This window comes from Scomber japonicus, chromosome 22 (genome assembly GCF_027409825.1).
Source record: "Scomber japonicus isolate fScoJap1 chromosome 22, fScoJap1.pri, whole genome shotgun sequence".
NCBI lineage: Eukaryota > Metazoa > Chordata > Actinopteri > Scombriformes > Scombridae > Scomber > Scomber japonicus.
This window is the reverse complement of record NC_070599.1, coordinates 28738894-28754420: the sequence shown is the minus strand read 5'-3', so window position 1 is coordinate 28754420 and position 15527 is coordinate 28738894. Positions and strand designations below refer to the sequence as shown.

General features: G+C 44.5%; 3 protein-coding genes across 11 annotated transcripts in view; 2 read left to right on the top strand and 1 right to left on the bottom strand.

The window, feature by feature from the left end:
* The window catches only part of LOC128384133 (H-2 class II histocompatibility antigen, A-F beta chain-like), a 226345-nt gene that overhangs the window by 46239 nt on the left and 164579 nt on the right, over window positions 1-15527 (bottom strand). The window lies entirely within an intron of this gene.
* The window catches only part of LOC128384129 (H-2 class II histocompatibility antigen, I-E beta chain-like), a 120748-nt gene that overhangs the window by 7937 nt on the left and 97284 nt on the right, over window positions 1-15527 (top strand). For 2 of the 5 annotated variants that reach the window (XM_053343713.1, XM_053343712.1), the window contains exon 6: window positions 285-320. In XM_053343713.1, coding sequence (XP_053199688.1) covers window positions 285-310 — 26 coding nt within the window. In that variant the 3' untranslated portion in view covers window positions 311-320. Of the gene's footprint in view, window positions 1-284; window positions 970-15527 lie in introns of those variants that run through there. The other 3 variants (XM_053343710.1, XM_053343711.1, XM_053343709.1) reach the window with 3 other exon arrangements.
* Window positions 5317-14730, top strand: tfr2 (transferrin receptor 2). The gene is made up of 17 exons (XM_053343636.1): window positions 5317-5387; window positions 5826-5908; window positions 5991-6207; window positions 7581-7773; window positions 7855-7995; window positions 8353-8461; window positions 8537-8779; window positions 9010-9149; window positions 9224-9399; window positions 9473-9592; window positions 11095-11177; window positions 12103-12166; window positions 12275-12413; window positions 12509-12593; window positions 13198-13422; window positions 13519-13659; window positions 14471-14730. Exons 2-17 carry the CDS (start codon window positions 5879-5881, stop codon window positions 14714-14716), a joined length of 2352 nt encoding a protein of 783 aa, XP_053199611.1. The 5' UTR covers window positions 5317-5387; window positions 5826-5878; the 3' UTR covers window positions 14717-14730.

The window sequence follows — 15527 nt, the reverse complement described above, 5'->3', positions numbered from 1 at the left end:
CAGTCTGACACCAGTCTGATACCAGTCTGACACCAGTCTGACACCAGTCTGATACCAGTCTGACACCAGTCTAATACCAGTCTGATACCAGTGTGATACCAGTCTGGCACCAGTCTGACACCAGTCTGATACCAGTCTGACACCAATCTGATACCAGTCTGATACCAGTCTGATACCAGTCTGACACCAGTCTGATACCAGTCGGACACCAGTCTGATACCAGTCTGATACCAGTCTGATACCGGTCTGACACCAGTCTGATACCAGTCTCTTTTTTCTCTCAGGACGGATTCTGGTCCCCAATAACTGATCCTGGTCCTTCCTGGTCCTGGTCCTGGTCCTTCCTGGTCCTGGTCCTGGTCCTTGTCCTGGTCCTGGTCCTGGTCCTGGTCCTGGTCCTGGTCCTGGACTCAGCAGCTGCTTGTCTTTTCCTTCTTCTATTCTGCTGGATCTTTGAATCAGTACTGATGCATCATATCTGAATGTTTCCATGTTGAGAGTAAAATGTGACTGTGCAGCGTAACCAGTAACATTATCTGTCAGTAAATGTAGTGGAACTAAGTTTCCTCTGCAGTACAAGTACACAGCTGCAGCCTTTCTACCACTTTGGGGCCTTTTGGGAGTCATTTCAGGGAACAGTGAGTTACAACAGTAACATGATTCAATACTTTCATATCTAAACATCATAATGAACCTACAGATGTTGGGGCCCTTGTAGTCGGGGCCCCAGGCAGTAACTGTCTATGCTGGCTGATGATAAAGTGGCTCCTGTATATCCACTAACTGACTCCTTAACTCTGCTTCAATCAATATAATCCATTGATCTGATTGATTTGTGTGCGATTGGTAGATTTGATACAAGTTTTTATCCACAATAAACCTTCAGAGAACCTTCAGAGAACCTTGTGACGCTCTGTGAGTTTATTGATGACATTAATAAACAGGAAGTTTGTCACCTGATCAGTAATATGATGCTGTTTGTGTTTATTGGATCAATGGTCCAGTTCATAAAGCATTACAGCTTCACACAGAACAAACAACACTTATTACAGTCCAGCTGCTTCCACTTTGATATTGATCCTCTTCTGCTGCTGGAGTCCAAGCTAAAAGTCATGTTTACACTCAGTCAGTAGAGTTGATTCTATTGGTCAGAGGTGGTGGGAGCTTCCTCTGGAGCTTTTTATCATCGTCTTTTTACTGACAGACATAAAAATGTTCAGAAGAGCTTTGGGAACATTTCCAAGGTACAAAAAGTGCAAGAAAAACAGATTCCAGGTCCAGAATCTGTGAAACTGAATCAGCCACTTCTTTCCTAAAAGGCTGAACAGAAGAACGAAGCCAAAGAAAATTCAGAATGAAAATCACTGAGTTCAAATCTGATCCAGTTTGGGTTAATATGGCAGCAGCACCATACTGGGTCAGTGCTGTAATGAACCAGGTTTACTGGTAGATTTGATTTGACTTGGTCAGAGACACTGCTGATGTAAAGGTAACCAGTGATGTTCTGGTGATATATGTTGTAAAGTAGAAGTGCAGAGAGCTTCAACTCTTAAACAAAGAGGATCAAAAGTCTCACAGATCAGTCTTCTTACTTACTGTGGATAATAAATATGTTTCAGGTATAAACCATCATCAGTGTAATACATAAAACAGAAGAAATGCCAGTTTATAAAGTCTGACACCAAATTTATATATTGACTGCTGTTCCTAATATTTTGCCCCCCTCATATATGTTAATATAGTGGACAACATATAAGGAACACCATTCAATATAATGAACCCTAACACACCTCCATCACCTCTATGACCTCAGTAATAAATATAAAGTAGAATTATTTCCTTTCTGATAATGTTAAGAGAAACTAAAAATGTATAAACTTCATAAATGTATAGTTTATATCAGAGCTGTTGTAATGGAGTGAGTTAGATTGCACAGGTTCACATCATAAAGAGCCCAGTGAGTGTATAACAACATTAAATAGTTAAAACCTTTTCAGAACATTTATAAAAACACAGAAACAAGTATAGAGAGAAGTGTAAAGATATAAAACCTGTAAAACCTAGTAGGGATAAACTGACCCTGCCAACTAACAGTAATACATTAAAGAGAGCACCATCAAATATTACAGACACAAGTTCAAGACAAGAATCAATCCTGAGAGTAGAGCATCTGCATTAATCCAAATATAGATTCATCATATAGCAGTGACACAAATCTGTCTCTATTATTATTACATCATCCACATATACACCTTTAGTTTACCACACGTGATGACTGAGCCGCCTTATCTGAGTCCTTGTCGAAACATTATCAGGTTAGACATTTATATCCTCACTGTTGGGAAGGACTACTAGGTTTTATAAATGTAGTTAATAATGTGAAGAGCTCTCCTTATATTGTGTGTCTGTTTCTTATGAAGCCTGTCTATCCTCATCTATCAGGAAAGGCCGATATATAATTATAATCTGTATTCAAACCCTGATCGGTCTGGATCCTTTAATCCTGAGAGAAGAGCATCTGCTTTCATTCAAATATGGATTCCTCATAAAGTAGTGACACAAATCTGTCTCTATTATTATTACATTAACAGTGTTTTATAAATCCAATCTGCTCATAACTTGAGTGGAAGGTTTTATAAATGTAAGGCTGATAGACCGTCTCCATCCTCTAAACCAACACGACTGCAACAGTTTATAATCTGTATTTAAACCCTGATCGGTCTGGATCCTTTACACTCCAGTTTATCTTTCCCTCCTCTGGTATGACTGAAATTAGTTTATAAATGATCTCAGTGGTAGAACTCAAGCTTTCTTTAAACAAAGGTTTACCAAAGGGAATGTTCAACCCACTTTTAATGGTTATTTTATAGATTAGGTAACTACAAACAGCACAGTTGCTCTGAATGTGGACTATACTATTATTTATACAACAACGCCCTCTGCTGACCAGGATGTGCAACACATTTTGATTTCTGTGCTCTTCATGCTCCATGATGAAAGCACAGTGGATATAAAAAGTTTACACAATCCTGCTGGAATAAAAGGTGCTTGTAATGCAAAAATAGACCAGGATAAATAATGTAAGAACTTTTTCCACCTTTAATGTGACCTCTAACGTGTATCATTCAACTGAAAAACTCTTTTAGTGGGAAATTAAAAGTAATACATGTATGACATTAACTTAGTTGCATCTTACAGCAAAAGCCACAAAGAGCTTATTAGGCATCAGAGGCCATTGTTGAAAGGTATCAGTCAGGATAAGAGTACATTAGATATAACATGGACCACAGTGAGGACAGTCATCAACCAGTAGAGAAAACATGGGACAACAGGGACGTTAACAAGAACTGGACGTCCGTCTGATGAAAGACAAGAAGAAGACTGATCAAAGAGGGAAAGACAGGCCGACAGCAACGGTATCTTTGGCCCAAACAACACTGTGCATCACCAACAGAACCCACAGTGAAGCTCGGTGGTGGCAGCTTCATGCTTTGGGTTGTTTTTCTTCAGATGGAACTGGGACTTTAGTCAAGGTGGAGGGAATGATGAACAGCTCCAAATATCAGTCAAACCTTCAGGTGTCAGCTAGAAAGCTGAAGATGAAGAGCAGCACGACACAACAATGACCCAAAGCATACATCCAAAGCAACAAAAGAACAGCTTCACCAGAGGAAAAGTAAAGTTTTAGATGACCAAGCCAGAGCACAGACCTAAACCCAACCCAACCAAGACCTGAAGAGAGCTGTCCACAGAAGATGCCCTCACAATCTGACAGATTTGGGGGATTTAAAAGGAAATCAAGATGTGACATGCTGATAGACTCCCAGCAACACTGAATCCTGTAATAAAATCAAAGGTGCTTCAGGTTGGAAGATACATCCAACGATGTGCTGGGACAAATCTTCAGTGATGTTCCTGAGCTCATCAGACACTGTCTCTCAGGTGACCCAGCCAGGGTTGATCAGAGCCAGCCAGAGTTGATCAGAGCCAGCCAGGGTTGATCAGACTCAGCCAGGGTTGATCAGAGCCAGCCAGGGTTGATCAGAGCCTGGCAGGATTGATAAGAGCCAGCCAGGGTGGATCAGAGCCTGGCAGGATTGATAAGAGCCAGCCAGGGTTGATCCAGACCCAGTCAGGGTTGATCCAGAGCCAGCCAGGGTGGATCAGAGCCAGCCAGGGTGGATCAGAGCCAGCCAGGGTTGATCAGAGCCTGGCAGAGCCAAGCAGGTTGTAGAGTTTGCTCAGTGAGTGGTCAGCAAAACCTCTACACCCCACCTCAATGGGCCCACAGCTACCTCCCACAGTCTGTCCTCCAGCTCTGCTCCGTCTGCTCCTGGTACTCGGCCCGCTTACGTTCATTCACCTCCTCCATGTGGTCCTCCCACTGAACAGCTAGCTCAATGAGGAGCACTGGCCTTGACAAGGCTGAAGCCAGCACAATACCAGGCCTCAGGGTCACAGTACCAGGCCTCAGGTTCACAGTACCAGGCCTCAGGGTCACAGTACCAGGCCTCAGAGTCACAGTACCAGGCCTCGGGGTCACAGTACCAGGCCTCGGGGTCACAGTACCGGGCCTCAGGGTCGCAGTACCAGCTGCTGGTCCAGGCTGGACCTGCAGGAGTTCACCAGCCCTGATCAAGGATTATTTTAAGGGTGTGCATGTTTATTCAACCAAGTTATGGTGAGTTTTTTTTTTCATCTTAAAAGATTTATTTGTTTTTTCAGGTGAATCATACAGGTTAGAGTCACATTAAGCTGTTATTTTAACAGGAGTGTGTCAACTTTTTATATCCACTGTACATTTTTATTGAGTACTTGATGAAGAGTCATTATACAACATCTGGAATAAGACTTGTCTCCATCCAGACTCTGGAGATCCTGAAGCATCTCATTAATGACTGCAAACCATTTCTCCCTGAGAAGCATGTTCATGTCTCTGCTGCTTTTATTGCCATTACATCATTATTTAAAACTTTATATCCTTTTATTTGATTTATCATAGCTCAAAGTTTCATATTTACACAGTGTTTTATGTGAATGTTTCAGTTTCATGATAACAGCTGCAGACATTTTTCTGTCTCTTCAACATTTAACTTTCCTTCACTTTTTATCTCAGGTTTTACTCTGAAGCTTGTTGTTTTGTTTCTGTGTTTGTTTCAACTCATGAGTTTAATGTTCAGACAGAATATATTGTGCTTATATGTAAAATCTGTATTTCAGTTTGTTTTGGAGGTAAACACTGACGTGTTAAGGGGGCGGAGTTCTGTCAGGTCAGTGACCATGCGGGGGTGGGGTGGGGGGGGTCGGACTTTCCACGGTTGATTGACATGTTTACTAATTCACAGAAACAGATGAATGGACGGAGAGAGAGAAGAGGAATAAAAGAGGTCAGTAAAACACTCACATTGACTTCCATTCACTCAACACATTAAATGAACATGTGAGGCTCTGCTGTCTGTCCACCAGCTACATAAATGTACTGTTATACATACATGTACTGTTATACTAAATAACTCTGACATACATGTACTGTTAGACTGAACAACATGTACTGTTATAGTCTGTAAACATCTGAATTAATGTTTATACTTTAATATTTGGCATTTCAGTTTAAACCCAGACATTCAGAATATATTTAAAATGTTTTTATTGTAAATATTTTTGTCTTAAGTTGTTCTCCTAAAACTGTTTTAACCCTCAGATTCTCAATTCCACCTTAAATTCAACAGCTTCAGCTCATTCCACCTTAAATCAGGCAACCTGAGTGTGTGTGCATGTGTGTGTGTGTTTACTCTGCTGTTAATAAAGTTAAGCATATCAAACAGACTGACTGACCTCTGACCTCTCTGAGGAGCCAATCACGGCAGTGACAGTCATCATGGACGCCGTCAGGACTCGTCTGAGACAGGTGAGGTCACTAGGTGAGCTGCATGGCCCTGCCCCCTCCGACCTGTTGCCATGGTTACATCTCTCTTTCTCTCTGTCCTCAGTCAGTGTCTCTCCACCGCTCAGTGGTTCCCCCCGAGGAGGAGGAGGAGGAAGAGGAGTTGGGGGGAGGGGCCCAGAGGGTGGAGGTGAGGTTTGTGACATCACATGAGGAGGAGGAGCCAAGCAGTGACATCACAGCGCTGGTGATGCGGGGTCACCGTGGTTACCGAAGAGTTGGCGTGTTTGTGTCTGTGTGTGGAGTCATCGTGTTTACCACCGGTACACAAACACACACACACACACACACATACACACACACACACACACACACACACACACACACACACACACACACACACACACGCACACACACACACACACACACACACAATACTTAAAATCCTCTCCCAAAGCCTCAGATTTTGGGGTGCTGACTATCATCCGACCACTTCACCTGTAGAGTCCAACAGAACAACATCAACCACAGAAAGCAGAGAGGAGATTCTGAGGTCCCCAAACTGGACTCTCTCCTCCCCCGGCTGCACCTTGAGACTCTGTCCATGAAGATCACAAACAGGATCATAGACCAGGGACAGCCCTGAGAACAGGCCTCATAACCCCCCCCCCCCCTTCCCGCACTGCCACTGAGGAGCTGTTTAACTACCTCAGAGACCTCTGCCAGGGATATGGCTTAAGATTCCCCCGGATCATCCAGCTCTGCCTCCTCCATAGATGACATGTTGGTCGGGTTTAGGAGTTCCTCAAAGTGTTCTTCCACTACCCAATAATGTCCCCAGTCCAGGTCAGGAACCCCCCAGAGACCAGCCTGGGCTGAGCCCTGGTTCCCCTTTCTTGAGTCGCCCTGAACTCCTCCCACACCAGTCTGCTGCTTCAGGAGACAGCTGAGCCAGCCAGGCGCTAAAGGCCTCCTTCACCGCTGCTGTCCACCAACAAATTCTCAGGTTGCCCCCCCGACAGGTACAGAAGACCTTCCAGCTGCAGCTCTGAGCAGCCGCCTCCACATCTGAGGCACCTGAGGCACTACTGGTTTAGGTTTCCCCGGTCTGTCCAGCAGCTTGTCCACCAGCTTGCCCTGCCACCCAAGTGTCCAAGACATACAGCCACAGGTCTGATGACACAACATAAATCAATCACTGACCTTTGACCTAAGGTGTTCTGGTAGCAGGCCCACTTCTGAATCTCCTGATGCTGGATCGTGGTGTTTGTTATGATCCATGGCTAGCACACAAGTCCAATAACAATACACCACTCACAAAGTGATGTTTCACATCCCTAGAGCTAATTTAAGATGCTGCGGATCAGCATGTCCAGGCCCAAACCTTTGCCCAACGCCAGAACAACATTGCACCCGAACCAAGACTTTATCCCTGCAGGTGGTGGACCCACAGAGTGGTGAATCCATGATGTTTTAGGGCTGTGCTTGGCCGGGCCCCTTTGATCAAGGCCTCGCCACCACATACTCGCTGGCGAGCTCCTTTCCCTGGCCTGGCTCTAAGAGAGTGTCCCAGTGTCCCTTTTCTAGGGAGTACCTGCTACTAGACATCAGAGGCGTCAGATTAAACTCTGCTGTTGGGGTAAGGGCTGTGTGGGGGCTCCCATCAACTAGTCTGAATCCTCTCTCTCTCTTTCAGCATTCCTATTGGCCTATGCTGTGTTTGGTGGGCGGTGCCAAAGCATGCAGGAGAGGGGTTGGGGGGACGAGGATGGGCAGCCTGGAGGCGGGGCTAAGCCACCTGCAGAGGGAGGGGCGGGCCTTTACCTGGGAGAGCTGAGGGTGATGATGAGGAGGTTACTGCAGGACGAAGATATCCATAACACTGTGAGGTATGATCAGGTGATTGATCAGTTATCAGTCAGGTGTGATGGAGTGATTGATTGATTGACTGATGATTGATTGATTTTCAGTCGGGTCAGCAGAGCGAGTCATCCTCCTGGCTCTGCAGAGGGAACGTCTCTGGCTTCAGAGATCCTACGTCGTTTCAGAAGGCTGCAGATGGATCACACCTGGACCGAGTCTCTGTATGCCACACTGCAGTTCCCCAACAGGTATGAACCAATGAACAACCCGGCAGCAGTAGGTAGGAACCAATGAACAACCTGACAGCAGTAGGTAGGAACCAATGAACAACCTGACAGCAGTAGGTAGGAACCAATGAACAACCTGACAGCAGTAGGTAGGAACAAATGAACAACCTGATAGCAGTAGGTAGTAACCAATGAACAACCTGACAGCAGTAGGTAGGAACCAATGAACAACCTCATAGCAGCAGGTAGGAACCAATGAACAACCTGACAGCAGCAGGTAGGAACCAATGAACAACCTGACAGCAGCAGGTAGGAACCAATAAACAACCTGATAGCAGTAGGTAGGAACCAATAAACAACCCCCCTCCTCCCCCATAGGTCTCAGAGGAGCTCTCTGTGGCTGGTGGACTCTTCAGGTCTGATCCTGGAGCAGATTCCTCTGAATCCAGCAGACTTCTGTCCGTACAGCGCCACAGGAAGTACCACGGTGAGACACACAGACAGTACCTACATGTCACCATGGTAACCACAGTCCCACTCACCTTTACCTGTCTCTCTGTAGGGGGGCATAGTCTACGCCAACTACGGCAGACCGGAGGATTTTAATTGGCTGAAGAGCACGGGTGTGTCTGTGATTGGTTGTGTGGTGGTGATGCGTGTTGGGGGCGGGGTCAGCTTCGCTGAGAAGGTCTGGTTGGCTGAGAGGAACGGAGCAGGAGGAGCTCTGATCTATCCCGACCCTGCTGACGTACCGCAGGACCCCCGCCGCCTGGGACTGAACACATACACCGCTGTGTCTGAACATGTAACACAGACACACACCACACACACACATACACACAAACACACCACACACACCACACACACATATACACAAACCACACACACACATACACACAAACACACCACACATACATATATATATATACACACACACACACACATACACACATACACACATACACACAGGTATTATATTTCTCTGTTTCTTACCACCAACCAATCAGCATCTTCCTGTGTGTCATCCAATCACAGGTGCACCTGGGGTCAGGTGACCCCTTCACTCCCGGCTTTCCCTCCTTCAATCACACTCAGTTCCCGCCCATCCAGTCATCCGGCCTGCCACTCATCCCGGCTCTGCCAATCAGCGCTACTGTGGCTGCTAAGCTCCTCAGGTAAGCCCCGCCCCCTCTGGTTACCTGCTCAGGTGTGACTGTGACCTCACTGCGTCACTCTGTCTGTCTCTCAGTCAGCTGGCCGGTCCGTCCTGTCCTCGGTCTTGGCGGGTTCGGCTGCCGTATGTGCGCTGCGTGGTGGGTCCACAGTTCAGCTCGGGACGCCAAGTCAAGATGGCCGTCCACAACGCCATGACGCCTGTCCTGCTCAACAACATCTTCTCCTCTCTGGAGGGCCGGGACGAGCCAGGTGAGCTCTGAACACAAGTTTATGTTTTAGTGAACGTGTTTCTGCAGTGATACAACTGGCTGTGTCCTGTCAGACCAGTACATCATACTGGGAGCTCAGAGGGACTCGCTGGGTCCGGGAGCCGTGAAGTCTGGAATCGGGACGGCAATCCTTCTGGAACTGGCTCGAACGTTTGCTGCCATGGTGAAAAATGGTAAGACTCACCTGGAGACAGGTGTGCTTGCAGCAGTGATAGGACACTCACAGTAATTGATAAGAGGTTATTATGAGGTTGTTATGAGGTTTCTATGAGGTTGCTATGGGGCTACTATATGACTACCATGAGATTACTATGTGGTTACTGTGAGGTTAGTGTGTGGTAACTGAGGTTAGTGTGAGGTTACTGTATGGTTACTATGTGGTAACTATGAGGTTAGTGTGCAGTAACTACGAGGTTAGTGTGCGGTAACTATGAGGTCAGTGTGTGGTTACTATGAGGTTAGTGTGCAGTAACTATGAAGTTAGTGTGCAGTAACTATGAGGTTAGTGTGTGGTAAGTATGAGGTTACTGTGTGGTAACTATGAGGTTAGTGTGTGGTTACTATGAGGTTAGTGTGCAGTTATATATGAGGTTACTATGAGGTTAGTGTACGGTTACTATGAGGTTAGTGTGCAGTTATATATGAGGTTACTATGAGGTTAGTGTACGGTTACTATGAGGTTAGTGTATGGTTACTATGAGGTTAGAGTGTGGTAACTATGAGGTTAGTGTGTGGTTACTATGAAGTTACTGTATGGTTACTATGTGGTAACTATGAGGTTACTGTACGGTTACTATGTGGTAACTATGAAGTTAGTGTGCAGTAACTATGAGGTTAGTGTGCGGTTACTGTGAGGTTACTGTACGGTTACTATGTGGTAACTATGAGGTTAGGGTGCGGTTACTATGAGGTTAGTGTGTGGTAACTATGAGGTTAGTGTGTGGTTACTATGAGGTTACTGTACGGTTACTATGTGGTAACTATGAAGTTAGTGTGCAGTAACTATGAGGTTAGTGTGTGGTAACTATGAGGTTAGTGTGCGGTTACTATGAGGTTAGTGTGTGGTTACTATGAGGTTAGTGTGCGGTTACTATGAAGTTAGTGTGTGGTAACTATGAGGTTAGTGTGTGGTTACTATGAGGTTAGTGTGTGGTAACTATGAGGTTAGTGTGTGGTAACTATGAGGTTAGTGTGTGGTAACTATGACGTTAGTGTGCGGTTACTATGAGGTTAGTGTGTGGTTACTATGAGGTTACTGTGTGGTTACTATGAGGTTACTGTGTGGTAACTATGAGGTTAGTGTGCGGTTACTATGAGGTTAGTGTGTGGTTACTATGAGGTTACTGTACGGTTACTATGTGGTAACTATGAGGTTAGTGTGTGGTTACTATGAGGTTATCTGGTTGCCTATTTGCCTGGTGGTTGTTGGTATGTTCAAGGTAGGGTGGTAGGGTGGTAGGGTGTTGCAATGGTTAAAACAGGAAGTGATGTAACAGCTTTATTCTGCAAATCTCCAACTTTTTTTTAACAAAGTATGCAAACTAAACACAGATAGTCTCAGTGAAATGTGACCAGGGAGCAACACACTGTGGTTTACATGGTGGAATCACTGTCTGCTGTTTCTGTGAATCAGTACCTTCGGCTCAGCAGTGCTGGGGGGTCTCTGTGCTCTCAGGTTTCAGTCCCAGACGCAGTCTGCTGTTTGTCAGCTGGGATGCTGGAGACTTTGGGAACGTTGGAGCTACTGAGTGGCTGGAGGTTTGTCCAATCAGAGCACAGAACACATATTTAACACATTCAAATAAATCCTAAAACAAATCTACTTGAATATAAAACATATCAATAAACTGCACCCACTGGTCACTTCATTAGGAACACTTAAAAATAAATTCAACATTTATTTAGTTTCCATAGTTTCAGTTTTTGTTGATACTGTCAGACAGCTGATCATTCTAATTTATATTAACCTTATTATTGAGGTTGTAGTAGGTGCCGCTGATGTACAGGAGTGCATTATATTGAAAAGTGTTCTTAATTAAACTAAATATATACACTAAAAATCACTGGATTGAAATTGAACCCTGTCAGGATTCATACAGCAGCAACACAATACTGACTTAATGCTGTTTGGAGCTTATTTACACAAACTCAAGTTTGTTATGATCGACTCTGCTTGTTGACATTTGCATTGAATTGGAAGGTCTTCCTAATGTTTTGCCCCCTCATATGTACAAATACTGTACTATGACTTCAATAATAAACATGAAGCAGAATTATCACCTTTCTGACAACATCAAAACAAACTGTAAATGTATGAGCTTCATCAAAGTAGAACTGACCAATCAATAAATCAAACTTTATTAGTAATAATAATAGTTTGTTTATTAATACAATAAAATATATGAATAAAATAAAGTAAATAATGTCTATAAATCATTCTTAATCAGAAGCTGAAGAGGTTTTAAGTTCAAAGACTTTCAGATGTTTTTATTTTAACGTGTATGTGACAGTTTGTTATTGATTGTTAATAATGTATCTTCAATATATCTTTAAGGTCATCTGCTCATCATTTGGTACCAGAAACAATAAATGTGTGACAGTTTATATCTAGCGCTTGTTGTGCTGTTGTACTATCGACATGTGCCTGTGGTTGCCATAGTAACCTCTGACCTCTGGTTGCCAGGGTTACCTGTCCATGCTGCACCTGAAAGCCGTCGCTTACTTCAGTCTGGACCAGGCCATCATGGGTAACGCAGCTCTCAGCCAATCACAGGAGACCTTGTGTGTGCTGCCAGCCAATCAGGCGGTAGGAGTGATGAAATAAACGAGCCCCTGTGTGTTTGTCCCGCCTCCAGGTGATGACGTCCTGTCGGCCTATAGCAGCCCTCTGCTGGTCGACCTGCTGGACGCTGCCATCAGACAGGTGGAGCATCCGAAACACGCTGGTCAGACCATCTACAGCCAGGCGGAGAGAGACGGAGGCAGCTGGAGGATGTGAGACATCAACAGCCTGTAAATGTACTCAGTTACTTACTGATGCTGATGATGATGATGATGATGTCCTCTTCCTCTTCCTCTCTCCTCCTCAGTATGAAGCCGTTGTATCTGAACAGTGGAGCGTACAGTTTCACAGCGTTTGCAGGAGTTCCAGCCATGGAGCTCAGATTCACCGAGGTACTCTTCATCTGCTCCATTACATCATCATCATCATCACACCATCATAATCACCATGATCATCATCACCATCATCATCATCTGAGTGATGTCATATCTCAGCCTGTGTTATGCCCAGGCGGGGAGTTCTGGTCCTCTGAAATGAGGCCAACCAGGAAGTAACTTAGAGCTGCATTCTATCAAAAGGCCACCAGGGGGCGACCGTCTCTATACAAGTCAATGGAGAAGTAACTTAGAGCTGCATTCTATCAAAAGGCCACCAGGGGGCGACCGTCTCTATACAAGTCAATGGAGAAGTAACTTAGAGCTGCATTCTATCAAAAGGCCACCAGGGGGCGACCGTCTCTATACAAGTCAATGGAGAAGTAACTTAGAGCTGCATTTTATTTATTTACTTTATTTTTCCCAGCATGCACCTGAAATTTTCAAGATGGCGCTGCCTAGATTAGAAACTATTGGCTTCTGAGCAGCAGTCCACAAACCAATGGGTGATGTCACGGATTCTACGTCCATTTCCTTTATACAGTCTGTAGTTAGGCCTCATGTTGTCATAGGTTACAGCTGTCATGTGATCAGCTGTGCTTGTTGTCTGTGTTGTGTTCAGGAGCGAGCGTATCCCTTCATCAACACGCCATTGGACACCGCGTCCCGCCTACAGGAAGTGCTGGGGGGTCGTCTGGGGGTGACGGGGCGGAGCTTAGGCGAGCTGGTGGGGGAGATGGTGCTGCGATTGGCCCACGACCACATCCTGCCGCTACGCATCACTTCCTATGCTCAGACGGTGCTGCAGTTCAGCGCTCAGCTCAACAAACACTCTGCTGAGCTGCAGGTAGACGCAGCATGATGATGTCACACTGACAGTCCTGACCCCTGACCCCTGACCCTAACCTCTGACCCTAACCTCTGACCCTGGATCTGTCCTCAGTCCAGAGGTTTGTCCCCTCAGTGGGTTTTCAGCGCCAGAGGAGATTACAGCCGAGCCGCCGAGACTCTGCAGAGAGCCATCGACTACAGCGACCTGCACGACCCGACCACCGCTCGCTCCTACAACACCCGAATCATGAGGGTACGACCCCCGACCTCTGATATGTACTAATACTACAAACACTATGTACTAATACTACAAACACTACCTCTGATATGTACTAATACTACAAACACTATGTACTAATACTACAAACACTATGTACTAATACTACAAACACTACCTCTGATATGTACTAATACTACAAACACTATGTACTAATACTACAAACACTACCTCTGATATGTACTAATACTACAAACATTATGTACTAATACTACAAACACTACCTCTGATATGTACTAATACTACAAACACTATGTACTAATACTACAAACACTACCTCTGATATGTACTAATACTACAAACATTATGTACTAATACTACAAACACTACCTCTGATATGTACTAATACTACAAACACTATGTACTAATACTACAAACACTACCTCTGATATGTACTAATACTACAAACACTATGTACTAATACCACAAACACTACCTCTGATATGTACTAATACTACAAACACTATGTACTAATACTACAAACACTACCTCTGATATGTACTAATACTACAAACACTACCTCTGATATGTACTAATACTACAAACACTATGTACTAATACTACAAACACTACCTCTGATATGTACTAATACTACAAACACTATGTACTAATACTACAAACATTATGTACTAATACTACAAACACTACCTCTGATATGTACTAATACTACAAACACTATGTACTAATACTACAAACACTACCTCTGATATGTACTAATACTACAAACACTATGTACTAATACTACAAACATTACCTCTGATATGTACTAATACTACTTCCTGTCCAGGTGGAATACTACTTCCTGTCTCAGTACGTGTCGGTGGTGGAGACTCCGTTCCGTCATGTGATCCACGGCCGGGGGAACCACACACTGAGCGCGTTCACTGAGCACCTGGCTCTGCTGACCTTTGACCCCGGACGCTTCGACGAGGGACGATTCAGACGGCAGCTGGCGTTGTTCACCTGGACGCTGCAGGGAGCCGCTAACGCTCTGAACGGAGACATGTGGAGCATACACAACACACACACATGATACACACACACACACACACACACACACAACACACACACATGATACACACACACACACACATGATACACACAATACACACACACAACACACACAACACACACACACTCTGCAGGGAGCCGCTAACGCTCTGAACGGAGACATGTGGAGCATACACAACACACACATAATACACACACACACACACACACACACATGATACACACAATACACACACACACACACATGATACACACACACACACACATGATACACACACACAACACACACACACTCTGCAGGGAGCCGCTAACGCTCTGAACGGAGACATGTGGAGCATACACAACACACACACATGATACACACATACACACATATAACACACACACACACATAATACACACAACACACACACACACAAACATGATACACACACACACACAACAATATAAAATATAAATAAACAATAAAATATCATTTATATATTACTGTTCTATGTTCTTCAGATGTTCTCTGTTCTTCAGATGTTCTGTGTACTTCAGATGTTCTGTGTACTTCAGATGTTCTGTGTACTTCAGATGTTCTGTGTACTTCAGATGTTCTGTGTACTTCAGATGTTCTCTGTTCTTCAGATGTTCTCTGTTCTTCAGATGTTCTGTGTACTTCAGATGTTCTCTGTTCTTCAGATGTTTGTGTTCTTCAGATGTTCTGTGTTCTTCAGATGTTCTATGGTCTTCAGATGTTCTGTGTTCTTCAGATGTTCTGTGTTCTTCAGATGTTCTATGGTCTTCAGATGTTCTGTGTTCTTCAGATGTTCTGTGTTCTTCAGATGTTC

Bases quoted from the DNA above. Each gene is read 5' to 3' on its own strand.
- tfr2 (XM_053343636.1), top strand. From the start codon at position 5,879: ATGGACGCCGTCAGGACTCGTCTGAGACAG. The intron at 5,909-5,990 runs GTGAGGTCACTA...CTCTGTCCTCAG, and splicing joins TCAGGACTCGTCTGAGACAG to TCAGTGTCTCTCCACCGCTC. The intron at 9,593-11,094 runs GTAAGACTCACC...CTGTGCTCTCAG, and splicing joins TGCTGCCATGGTGAAAAATG to GTTTCAGTCCCAGACGCAGT.